The sequence below is a fragment of the Oryx dammah genome, unplaced genomic scaffold (genome assembly GCF_014754425.2).
Source record: "Oryx dammah isolate SB20612 unplaced genomic scaffold, SCBI_Odam_1.1 HiC_scaffold_29, whole genome shotgun sequence".
NCBI classification, from domain to species: domain Eukaryota; kingdom Metazoa; phylum Chordata; class Mammalia; order Artiodactyla; family Bovidae; genus Oryx; species Oryx dammah.
The window spans coordinates 59,702,394-59,715,416 of NW_024070213.1; the positions used below are offsets into that span (position 1 = coordinate 59,702,394).

At 36.2% G+C, this 13,023-nt stretch overlaps 1 protein-coding gene across 1 annotated transcript; it reads left to right on the forward strand.

Annotated features, from left to right (window-relative positions):
* The first annotated feature begins 11,805 nt into the window (after positions 1-11,805).
* LOC120857393 (olfactory receptor 6C2-like) lies at positions 11,806-12,741 on the forward strand. The gene has a single exon (XM_040232831.1). It carries the CDS (start codon positions 11,806-11,808, stop codon positions 12,739-12,741), a length of 936 nt encoding a protein of 311 aa, XP_040088765.1.
* The last annotated feature ends 282 nt before the right edge of the window (positions 12,742-13,023 follow it).

A 13,023-nucleotide genomic window follows, 5' to 3' on the forward strand; every position in this document is an offset into this window, starting at 1 on the left:
AGAAATGTTGAAACTAAGCATAAAATATCAATTTAAAAAGAGCAATGGGCCTCAAGGTCACACTCTTCATTTATGAACTATTAAATCCTGGTATATTGTCTGTTCATATTAACAGGCTCATACCACTGTTATTACTGAATCTCAGACCTAAAATCATCTTTTCAATGCTTGTGGAAATAAACAACTTAGTTATTTCAACTTTTGTTGAAAATAAACTTTCTCCAAGATGACATCTCATATAAGGAGAAGGTAAAGGAACTTACTGAAATTCTAACTCGGTTCTGATCAATAAAAGAACTATTAAATATTACCTGGAAAAAAATTAAATTCTTGAACTGATAAGAAAATAGTGGAGTAATAGTATCCATTGTATTTTTTAAGCCAAACATCCAAAATGCATTTATATAACTGTAGTTACTCTTCTCAAGAAGGAATTAATTATTCAACATAAAAATGAGTTCATTTGAGCAAAAAAGGAATAAATTTTAACCATGGAAAGGAAAATATGTGACTTTAGACACCTGGAAATCCACACTGACCTTGTAAAAGAAACTTTAAAACCCAAAGACTTGAAGTTTAGATTCATTTAGTTCAGTTCAGTTCAGTCGCTCAGTCGTGTCCGACTCTTTGCGACCCCATGAATCGCAGCATGCCAGGCCTCCCTGTCCATCACCAACTCCTGGAGTTCACTCAGACTCACTTCCACCGACTCAGTGATGCCATCCAACCATCTCAACAACTGCGTCCCCTTCTCCTGCCCCCAATCCCTCCCAGCATCAAAGTCTTTTCCAATGAGTCAACTCTTCGCATGAGGTGGCCAAAGTACTGAAGTTTCAGCTTTAGCATCATTCCTTCCAAAGAAATCCCAGAGTTGATCTCCTTCAGAATGGACTGGTTGGATCTCCTTGCAGTCCAAGGGACTCTCAAGACTCTTCTCCAACACCACAGTTCAAAACCATCAATTCTTCGGCACTCAGCCTTCTTCACAGTCCAACTCTCACATCCATACAAGACTACTGGAAAAACCATAGCCTTGACTAGACAGACCTTAGTCGGCAAAGTAATGTCTCTGCTTTTGAATATGCTATCTAGGTTGGTCATAACTTTCCTTCCAAGGAGTAAGCGTCTTTTAATTTCATGGCTGCAGTCAACATCTGCAGTGATTTTGGAGCCCAAAGATTTAAAGTCTGACACTGTTTCCACTGTTTCCCCATCTATTTCCCATGAAGTGATGGGATCAGATGCCATAATGTTCGTTTTCTGAATGTTGAGCTTTAAGCCAACTTTTTCACTCTACTCTTCACTTTCATCAAGAGGCTTTTTAGTTCCTCTTCACTTTCTGCCATAAGGGTGGTGTCATCTGCATATCTGAGGTTATTGATATTTCTCCCGGCAATCTTGATTCCAGCTTGTGTTTCTTCCAGTCCAGCGTTTCTCATGATATACTCTGCATATAAGTTAAATAAGCAGGGTGACGATATACAGCCTTGACATACTCCTTTTCCTATTTGAAACCAGTCTGTTGTTCCCTGCCCAGTTCTAAGTGTTGCTTCCTGACCTGCATACAGATTTCTCAAGAGGCAGGTCAGGTGGTCTTGTACTCCCATCTCTTTCAGAATTTTCCACAGTTTATTGTGATCCACACAGTCAAAGGCTTTGGCATAGTCAATAAAGCAGAAATAGATGTTTTTCTGGAACTCTCTTGCTTTTTCCATGATCCAGCGGATGTTCGCAATTTGATCTCTGGCTCCTCTGCCTTTTCTAAAACCAGCTTGAACATCAGGAAGTTCATGATTCATGTATTGCTGAAGCCTGGCTTGGAGAATTTTGAGCATTACTCTATTAACATGTGAGATGAGTGCAATTGTGCAGTAGTTTGAGCATTCTTTGGCATTGCCTTTCTTTGGGATTGGAATGAAAATGGACCTTTTCCAGTCCTGTGGCCACTGCTGAGTTTTCCAAATGTGCTGGCATATTGAGTGCAGCACTTTCACAGCATCATCTTTCAGGATTTGAAATAGCTCTACTGGAATTCCATCACCTCCACTAGCTTTGTTCGTAGTGATGCTTTCTAAGGCCCATTTGACTTCACATTCCAGGATGTCTGGCTCTAGGTGAATGATCATACCATCGTGATTATCCGGGTCATGAACATCTTTTTTGTACAGTTCTTCTGTGTATTCTTGCCACCTCTTCTTAATACCTTCTGCTTCTGTTAGTTCCATACCATTTCTGTCCTTTATCGAGCCCATCTTTGCATGAAATGTTCCCTTGGTATCTCTAATTTTCTTGAAGAGATCTCTAGTCTTTCCCATTCTGTTGTTTTCCTCTATTTCTTTGCATTGGTCGCTGAAGAAGGCTTTCTTATCTCTTCTTGCTATTCTTTGGAACTCTGCATTCAGATGCTTATATCTTTCCTTTTCTCCTTTGCTTTTCGCCTCTCTTCTTCTCACAGCTATTTGTAAGGCCTCCCTAGACAGCCATTTTGCTTTTTTGCATTTCTTTTCCATGGGGATGGTCTTGATCCCTGTCTCCTATACAATGTCACGAACCTCATTCATTGGATTCTCTCTAAAGTGAAAACTTCTCTGTTAATTCTAAAGCACAACCTCTCTGTTAATTCATCACCCTGGTGGCCAAGATCAGATAAAATCTGCTGACATAATAAAACAAGTTAGTGCTGAAATATATAATACAATGCAAGTCCTAAATATAGTAAATTAGACAAACAGGAGCAAGCAAATCTCAGCAAATTAAAGCTCTAAATATCAAGAAAATCAAGCTAGCAAAATACAAAGATCCCCTTGGTTATAGACAAGGAATCCATTATAAGGCATAATTGTTTTCTCAATGGTTATCTTTAACATTGAAAAAGCATAAGTATGATCTTCACTAATATTTTACATAGTAACATGTTCTCCTACAAGTATAGTGTGAAAATATCTCTTTCAGACCCTTCTTTCAATTTTTTTTTAATTTTTATATCTGTCCAGAAGTAAGACTCCTTGATCATTGGTGTGTATGTGAGTGCTAAGTCACTTCAGTCCTGTCTGACTCTTTGCGACCCTGTGGACTGTAGTCTACCAGGCTCCTCTGTCCCTGGTATTCTCCAAGCAAGAATACCAGAGTGGTTTGCTGTGCCCTCCCTCCAGGGGATCTTCCTGATCTAGGGATTGAACCCACCTCTCACGTCTCGCGCATTGGCCAGGCAGGTTCTCTACCACTAATGCCACCTTCGAAGCCCACTTGACCATATGGTAGTCACATTTTCTTTTTGAGAAATCTTAATACTGTTTTCCCAAGAGGCTTCACCATTTCTACAATCCCATCAACTGTGTGCAAATGTCCTGTTTCTTTGTATCCTTGCCAACACATGTTATTTTATGATTTTTTGAAAACTATCCATCCTAATAGGTGTGAGGTTACACGTAATTATGTTTTTAATCTATATTTCTATGTTGATTGCTCTTGTTGAACATCTTTTTATTTGCTTGTTGACCATTCGTATATTACCTTTGAAGAAATATCTATTCAAGTCCTTTTTACCCATTTTTGTCCTTTTGTTGTAGTTAAGTTGTAGGAATTCTTTATGCATTCTGAATATCAACCTCTTATTAGGTATAGGGTTTGCAAATATTTTTAAATATTTTGTTCCTAATATATTTCTGCATTAATTTTGACTTTTTATGAATATTGCATTAAAGTATGAATTTATGATGATACTGAGTTTTCTGGCACCCACTCATCAAATTTGTGCCCAAAGTGAGTACCTTGCTTCCTACACTCTAGTACCTTCTGTGATAACAGAACACTCTTTCCTAACACTCTGATATGATTGTGTCTTTAACCTATGGGTTTTAAGTAAAGAAAACTAGAAGTAACTAAACTTCAGAGGACAGGGTAACACCATTGGTTTTGGCAATTCTCTCTCTTTTCCCAAGAAACAGCCTGCCCAGTAATAACCATGAACTCTTCATTCTCTGGGATAAGTGGCTGAGTTCAGGTTTTGCCCTTAAAAAATCTGAGACAGGAATAAGGAATAAGTCATTAATGGAAATAACATAAAGTCAAACAGTGAGTTCAGACTGAAAAAAATCTAATTTCTATTTCCTATCTTATTAAAATAAAAAACAAATGGAGACCATCCTTGAAAATTCCCTGAGCAGACAAAGCTAATTTGGGTTTTTTCTTGTTTATGCCTTTGGAAATCATAAGTAAGACTTATAAAAACTTTTTCCCAAAGTTGATATAAGGTCATCACTAACCAACTTCCCACTATTTAAGAAAATTCTAATATTATAAACAATCACTATAAAGAATAAACAGTCACTTTCTTCTTAATATATAGGCTGCTTTATAACAATATATTCTTTTTAAATATATATTTATTTATTTATTTATTTTTCATTGTGCTGAGTCTTTATTGCTACATGTGAGCTTTCTCTAATTGTGGCAAGTGGGGGCTACTCTCTAGTTGTGAGGGTTGGGCTTCTCACTGCAGTGGCTTCTCCTATTGCAGAGCATGGGCTCTAGGACCTATGGGCTCAGTAGTTGTGATACATGGGCTTTGTTGTCCTACAGCATGTGAAATCTTCCTGGACCTGGGATTGAACCTGCATCCCCTGCATTGGTAGGCAGATTCTTCACCACTGGACCACTGGGGATGTCCCAAGATACACTCGATAGTCTCATTCCATGTCTGGTTTGAGGACTTTCAATTCACAAACTGTCTTTGTATAGACACAATAAACTTTTACTAATTACTGTTTCAATGTTTTATTGGTTTTATTCTGTTATTTCTGAACTTTTGACAATCTCAACTTCTTTGTCACTAAGCTTTATTTCACCCCAAATTATGCAACTAATCAAATGCTGAAAATTTACCAAAAAAAAAAAAAAAGAGAAGGTCTCCCTAGTTGGATGATGGGGCATAAAACTATTGTATTTGGATACTTCTTCAACTCTTCTGTTAACATTTAACACTGAAGGCAATCTTAAAATCTAAATACAATCAACTAGTAGTATGCAAATGAAGGAAAATCCAAATCTCTCTCCTCCTACCTTTCTAACTTTGCCCATTCTCCTTGAGAAGCATCTGATTCAAATGTACTTGAAGTGTTCTCCTTAGCTTCTGCATCTTATTTAACATTCATTGAGACACAATATCTTACTTTCTTTGTTTTTCTCTGTGCTTTCAGCCTTATTTATATTTTTCTAACTTGCACATACTTGATAGACCCAACATCTGAGGAGATGACTATCTTAGCACTCCTATAAACTACTGCCTTCCATAAAAAGACTGTGAGATTTTATATGGTAGCTTAACAGCATCTTCAGATCTGATTTCTTCTGAACCTCATGTTCTGTGCATCTTTACATGAGATTTTCACTTCTTGGTTGCTACACAGCTGCAGAACATTCAACCACATGTTCAGTACAGGTTAAAAGAAGTATGAAAGGCAAGCTCCCTTACTAAATTAAAAGTCTATAAATTGTATCTAAAAAGGGTTTCTCTCACTTCACCAGTGATGTTTGCTTTAAACTATAACTGATTGCATATAGTCACCTCTATCCATATAAGAATATATACAAGCTTACTCAGAGAAGGCAATGGCACCCCAGTCCAATACTCTTGCCTGGAAAATCCCATGGATGGAGGAGCCTGGTAGGCTGCAGTCCATGGGGTCGCTAAGAGTTGGACACGACTGAATGACTTCACTTTCATTTTCCACTTTCATGCATTGGAGAAGGAAATGGCAACCCACTCCAGTATTCTTGCCTGGAGAATCCCAGGGATGGGGGAGCCTGGTGGTTGCCATCTATGGGGTTGTACAGAGTCGGACAGTACTGAAGCGACTTAGCAACAGCAGCAGCAGCAGCAAGCTTACTAAAGGGTCTGACTAAATTTTTTGAGGTCTGACTGTTGTCAGCTTTTGAGTCTCACTTCTGTTGCAGGAAGGCAGACCCCTTCCAGGGCCCGAAACTGGGCTCTTGTCTAACACTCGGAAATGAATTGTCTGAGGACACACATGTGCTGACAAAGCAAGAGATTTTATTGGGAAAGGGCACCCGGGTGGAGAGCAGTAGTGTAAGGAAACCCAGGAGAACTGCTCTGCAGCGTGGCTGGCAATGTCGGGTTTTATGGTGATGGGATTAGTTTCGGGGTGGCCTTTGACCAATCATTCTAATTCAGAGTCTTTCCTGGTGGCGCACGCATCACTCAGCCAAGATGGGTGCTAGCAAGAGGGATTCTGGGAAGTGGACGGACACACAGTGTCTCCTTTAGACCTTTCCCAAACTCTTCCAGTTCTTGGTGGCTTATTAGTTCCGTATTCCTTATCAGGATCTCCTGTCATAAAACAACTCATGCAAATGGTTACTATGGTGCCTGGCCAGGGTGGGCGGTTTCAATCAGTGTGCTTCCCCTAATACTTCTCTGTCTTCTGCTCGTACATGCCCGCGTGCTGTCATTTCAGTTGTGTCTGACTCTGTGCAACCCTATGGACTGTAGCTTGCCAGGCTCCTCCATCCATGGGTTTCTCCAGGCAAGAATACTGAAGTGGGTTGCCATGCCTTCCTCCAAGGGATTCTCCAGACTCAGGGATCAAACCCACGTCTCATACATCTCCTGCATTGACTGTCAGGATCTTTACCACTAGCGCCACCTGGAAAGCCCCTCCTTCTGCTCATATCTGGGTAAACTGATAAGAAAGCTCAAGCATTCATTTCTTTGGCTCTGGCAGGATGTTGAGACCACATGCAGGTAATTTCACCCCATCCCTACCGTTTCACCACTGTAGAACCAAGCCAGTCTTCTTTTTGTGTTCTCTCATGCCATTTTCAGACCAGCTTGAAAAGCAGAGAATTTCTCCTCTTCTCAGAGAATTTCATTATCTGCATAATTAACCTTACAAACCCTTTTCGTGTGTGACATACATTTAATTAGAGTCAATGAAATCTAATAGAATGTTTAGAACGGACTTTTGGACTCTGGGAGAGGGAGAGGGTGGGATGATTTGGGAGAATGGCATTGAAACATGTATACTATCATGTAAGAAACGAATCGCCGGTCTATATTCGATACAGGATACAGGATGCTTGGGGCTGGTGCACGGGGATGATCCAGAGAGATGATATGGGGTGGGAGGTGGAGAGGGGTTCAGGATTGGGAACTCATGTACACCCGTGTCTGATTCATGTCAATGTATGGCAAAACCAATACAATATTATAAAGCAAAATAAAGTAAGAATAAATTTTTTTTAAAGAAATCTAATAGAAAACTTACAGACAATAAGAACGTTAATTATTTGGATGAAGAAAGGATAAATGGAAGTGAAAAGTCAGTTGACTACATTTTAGCAGCAATAAGCGCCTTCATCAAAGCAATCAATATAATTGCTAAAGAATAGATTTTATTCTGAATTCAAGGTGTCACAAAATAAAATATTAATTTGCCCACTCAATAGATAAATTTAACACAATTCCAGTTAGAATCAACTTTTTAAAAAATTTTGATTGTACAAACTATCTCAGTATGAAATAGTTAAATCTCATGAATAACACATAAATGAAAAATGAGTATTAGTGAATAGATGCTTACTTTAAATAATATCAAAACATATTGCAGATCAGTGAAATCAAATTAGCATGGTAGTTGCTTTAAAAAAGATAAAATGTTCAATAGAACACTTGAGATCACAAAAGTATACACTAAAAAGTAGCCTTTATTTTTATATCATTTTACTTTACTTGTTATATAAAAGTTGGATATTTTCAGTTCATTAAGAAAATCATTGTTTATATAACAATTGCTTCAGACACAAAAAAAACTCAAATGAAAAATTTTATTTTTTATTCACACAAATCGGTTACATTAAATGATTTAAAATTTTAACTATAAAAATAAGCCATAAAAATAAGCCAAAACAAAACAACGGTAACTGTTTCAGGTAGTGAATGCTAGTGAGCTTTCATTGTGGTGGCTATTTCTCAACATACATTTATAAGAAGCTATCAAATTTTATACTTTATATATACATATATTCTCATTCATACTTCAGTAAAGGCGAAAAAATATACTTTGGAAAAATGAAAAAATAAATACATGCCATGACTGCATTCATAAAATATTTTAGAAAATTCAGACAAATCTATAATGATAGAGATAGATGGATGATTGACTGTGAGTAGCAGAAGCAATAAGCATGGGCAGGAAAGAGTGATTAAACAGGAGCACAAGGAAACTTTGGAAAATGAAGGATTAGTTTGATGGGGTGACACTTAGGAGTACACATATGTCAAAATATCAAATTGCACACCTTAAGTAGTGCAGGTTATTGTATGTCAGTTATATCTCATAATGTAGTTAAAAACTAAAGAGCAAAAAATATTTGATAGACGACTATATAAAATGAACTATATGACAAAAATTAGTATCAAAACGTAAAGACTTAAAATCTTGAAATACATATATAAGAAATGTAAAAGAACAAGACATGAATAGGTATAAAAAAACTTACCAAATCTAATTATAGTGCAAATGTTTGATATAAACTGATCTTATGATTTCTATGAAGTGAAGTGAAGTGAAAGTCATTCAGTCATGTCCAATTCTTTGTAACCCCACAGACTATACAGTCCATGAAATTCTCCAGGCCATAATACTGGAGTGAGTAGCCTTTCCCTTCTCCAGGGGATCTCCCCAACACAGGGATCGAACCTAGGTCTCCCACATTCTTTACCAGGTGGGTTCTTTACCAGCTGAGCCACAATATTATATAAATTTTCTAAAACTGAAATTATATTTTTATTGATAAATTTCACTTCTATAAATTATTCTCACACATTAAAATATATTTGTATGAGCATCCTTTTGATAGAATAAATGGCAACCTTGGACAATAAAAATAATTCTATACTTAGTTCAGGTTTTGTTTTTAAACTGGCTAAAATTATCATTGAGGCAATGTTATTTTGGGGAAAAGAAATTGATTCTCTGTGATAAACAGTGTTTAAATATATAAAAGTGTATGTTACTATTTTCATGAAATATACATAACACAATTGACCATTTTGACCATTTTTGTGTCATTAAATACATTCATATTGCTGCACATACATGTGTTCATATTGCTGTGCACACGTGTTGTGCTCAGTTGCTCAGTCTTGTTTGACTCTGTGATCCTGTGATCAGGCTCCTCTGTCCATGGGATTTCCCAGGCAAGAATACTGGAGTAGGTTGCCATTTCCTTCTCCAGGGGATCTTCCCCACCCAGGGATTGAACCCACATCTCCTACATCTCCTGCACTGCAGGAGGATTCTTTACCACTGGGCCACCTAGGAAGCCCATATTGTTGTACAACCATAAAAACATGTTTTGTATCCAATTACAAGACATGGTGGCAAATTTTTATGTATTCACAAATACTATAACATAGTCTGTGCTGAGATAGAAATATCTGGAAGGATAAGATCTGTAATGTAAACACTAGACTTGTGTAATTTTATAAACATTTCCTTTCTCTTATCTGGTGGGAATTGTCCAATAATAAAACATTCATATAATTAAGGATTTTATTCATATAATTAAACAATTAAAACTTTCAAGATGCCTTGTGATATGTGAAAGAATTTTTTAATGATTTATGTAATTTAAATGATACCATTGTCCTCCTGACCTGTGTCAAACGCTGCTGTAACATCCTCCTGTCTCCAAAGACACAGCCCCCACTGAAGCCTGTGTTGTGTTTTTGCCAAACTTCATTACTCAGGTTAAATAATGACTCTTGATTGTAGGTCAGCAAGGACCATTTATTTTTGTCACTTCGTGGTATTTTCTGCAAATTAAAAATAAAGTGACATTTGACACTGACTGTAAAAGCATTTCTCTCTGTCCTGTTGATTTAACACGTGTCTCCTCTAGCAGGTAAGAGAATTCCTCAGCTCTTACCGTAATTTATTTTTGTTTCAATCATGGAGATAGTAAGAAAATATTCTAACATTCATAATAGCACTAAGCCCATCATAAGCAAATCTTTCCAATTTGTTGGAGATGGTGAACAAAGGGAGCCCTATTCATTCCAAGAAAAGCCAATTAATGTGAAGACATAAACATCCTTATTAAAATATGACTATTAGCATTGTAATCTTAATTTTTCTATGTTTAAACAAGCACCAGAAGCTTTGATTTACTCACAGAAGAGTAAGTATGATAAAGTTTGTCTCTTGGATTGTAATTCCTTTCGTAGGATCTTAGTTATATTTTCCTCTGGAAACAAAAGTATTTCAGTAGTAATTTCTATTTTTAATGTATTAAAATATATTTTTGAGATGCACGTTTTTAGAATGAATTTCCCTTGTGTGGATAAATTTCATTTCCTGAAAGGTGTATGTCATATGTAAAAAACTCTGTATCAAAGTTAGCGTAAGAAATATTCAGGATAACTTTGGATAGATACATCTCAAATAAAAATAGTGTTTTCCTGTATATAGAAGTATTTAAGCATGCCCTTTCATTCCTCTTTACATACTCCAAAAATAACATAATTACTAAAATGACACATCTCATTACGTAGCCCTGTGTTCATATTGAACATTTGTTTGAAAGAATAATAAGAAATCAGATACTAACATTTTATTGTCAATATGCTTACTAACTTCTATTATAAAATAGTCTTGTAAAAAAAAGTTTGATGTATTTCAAGAATTGCGTGATGGTCAAAGTTTGAAGGGCAGAGTATAATTTCACAATGATGTACATATCACCTGAGAGATTATTATGAAAGATGAAAGGAAGGTGGATGGGTTGCAAATACATATGTATGTCTATTTCTTCTACATATCAATTAGATATAAATAGTTGACAGCTGTTGAATGGGAGAGTAAATGCCCTAAGAAGATTTTAACTTTCAAGTAAGCTGTAATCCTCAGTCGGTGATTTTACTCTATCAGAAACACTGGACCTGAGTAAGTAGTTACAATGAATACTGACCAACCTCAGTAAGAAAAGAATACAATAAGTTAAACAATAAAGTAAATTCACTTGTAAAACAAATGAAGCAGCCAAAAAAAGGGTGAAATATTTTCTATTTATTGATGTTAGACAATCTCAATATGAGAAACACTAATTGTATATTAGAAATATTTGAGTCTCTACTGGTATAGTATCAATGAAGATTAATGCCTTGGCTGGAAGATGTAGAAGGGAAGATAAGGCAATTATCATATATATCAGCAGCAGGCTAACACACATGTTCAGTAAAGGCAATCATGGGGGAAAAAAAAAGAAGAACGTGGACTATGTAGCAGTGGGTGATGTGCAAGCAGCAGGGCTTAGTTTATTTGTAAGAATTAAGCACACTTAACCTAAAAAGAAACTAACATGCAAAATTTTTTTTGGAACAAAGACCTCAGATTTTTCTCTAGAGTCTATGAAGTAAACCCTAGTTATTCTAGCACTGTTTTAAAAAGATTCAAAGTGCCAAGAAAAGATACAAAATCAAGGATGCAATTTTCTGATTTTATTTCTGAATAAGGAAAAATCTTGAAAGTCAAAAGATATTATTGCAACCTATAAAAGTGTAGCTCCTCAGCATCAACTTAGTCACAATGGAAAATTTTAAACACATGATAGACAGGCAAAATACACGTGTTTATATATATACATATATACATATATATATATAACACATTATATATATAGACTAAATGATTAAATGCATTAAATTTTAAATCTGTTAAAATAGTCTATAAGCAAATTTCTCTGAATATCACATACAGATTGGAGAGAAGTCAGAAGTCAGTGATGAGAAATGGTACAGTAAGAAAATTCATTCTGCTGGGACTGACAGATGACCCTGAGCTGCAGGGTTTAATTTTTATCTTTCTATTCCTTACCTACACACTGAGTTTAACTGGAAACCTGACCATCATCACACTCACCTTTGTGGATTCCCACCTGAAAACGCCAATGTACTTTTTCTTAAAAAATTTCTCCTTCTTGGAGATCTCCTTCACATCTTCTTGTATCCCCAGATACCTGTATAGCATAGCCACAGGTGACAGGGTCATTACCTATAATGCTTGTGCCCTTCAAGTATTTTTTACTGATCTGTGTGGAGTAACAGAATTTTTTATGCTGGCCACCATGTCCTATGACCGCTACTTGGCCATCTGCAAGCCCTTGCACTACGTGACCATCATGAGCAACAGAGTCTGCAGAATTCTCATCATCTCTTGCTGGATGGCTGGTTTGTGTGTATTAATTCCACCACTTAGCCTGGGTTTGAATCTAAAATTTTGTGACTCTAACAAGATTGATCATTTTGGCTGTGATGCATTTCCTTTAGTGAAAATCTCATGCTCAGAAACATGGCTGATGGAACAGACAGTTATAATCTGTGCTGTGCTGACCCTAAATATGACCCTTACTTGTGTAGTTCTGTCATATGCTTGCATTGTAAAGACAATTTTGAGGTTCCCTTCTGCTCAGCAAAGGAAAAAGGCCTTTTCAACCTGTTCTTCTCACATGATTGTGGTTTCTATCACCTATGGCACATGCATTTTCATCTACATGAATCCTACAGCAAAGGAAGAAGTGGCCATTAAAAAAGTGGTTTCACTCCTCATTTTTTCTGTTTCACCTATGTTGAACCCATTTATTTATACTTTGAGAAACAACCAAGTTAAGAAAACCTTTAAGGACTCAATCAAAAGAATTGCCTTGTTCTCATCTAAGTAAGAAAAAAAATATTTTTAAAATATCATCTCAAAAGGATAGGAAGGAAACAGTTTTGAAGCTTATAATTTATTAATAGCAAAATACATATTATTACAATGGACATACATATATAGCAGATAAAAGTTAATAAATATTCTTTTGCATCTAAGTTAAAAATTGTCAATAGAATGTATTAGAAATAATGATTTAACTAAATAGAGCAATAATCTATAAAAGCATATGGATAATCAGGATAGTATAAGCAGGCATATGGGAACAGAGGTTTCACTATAGATCACAGAG

Coding starts and splice junctions, on each gene's coding strand:
- LOC120857393 (XM_040232831.1), top strand. CDS start 11,806: ATGAGAAATGGTACAGTAAGAAAATTCATTCTGCTGGGACTGACAGAT.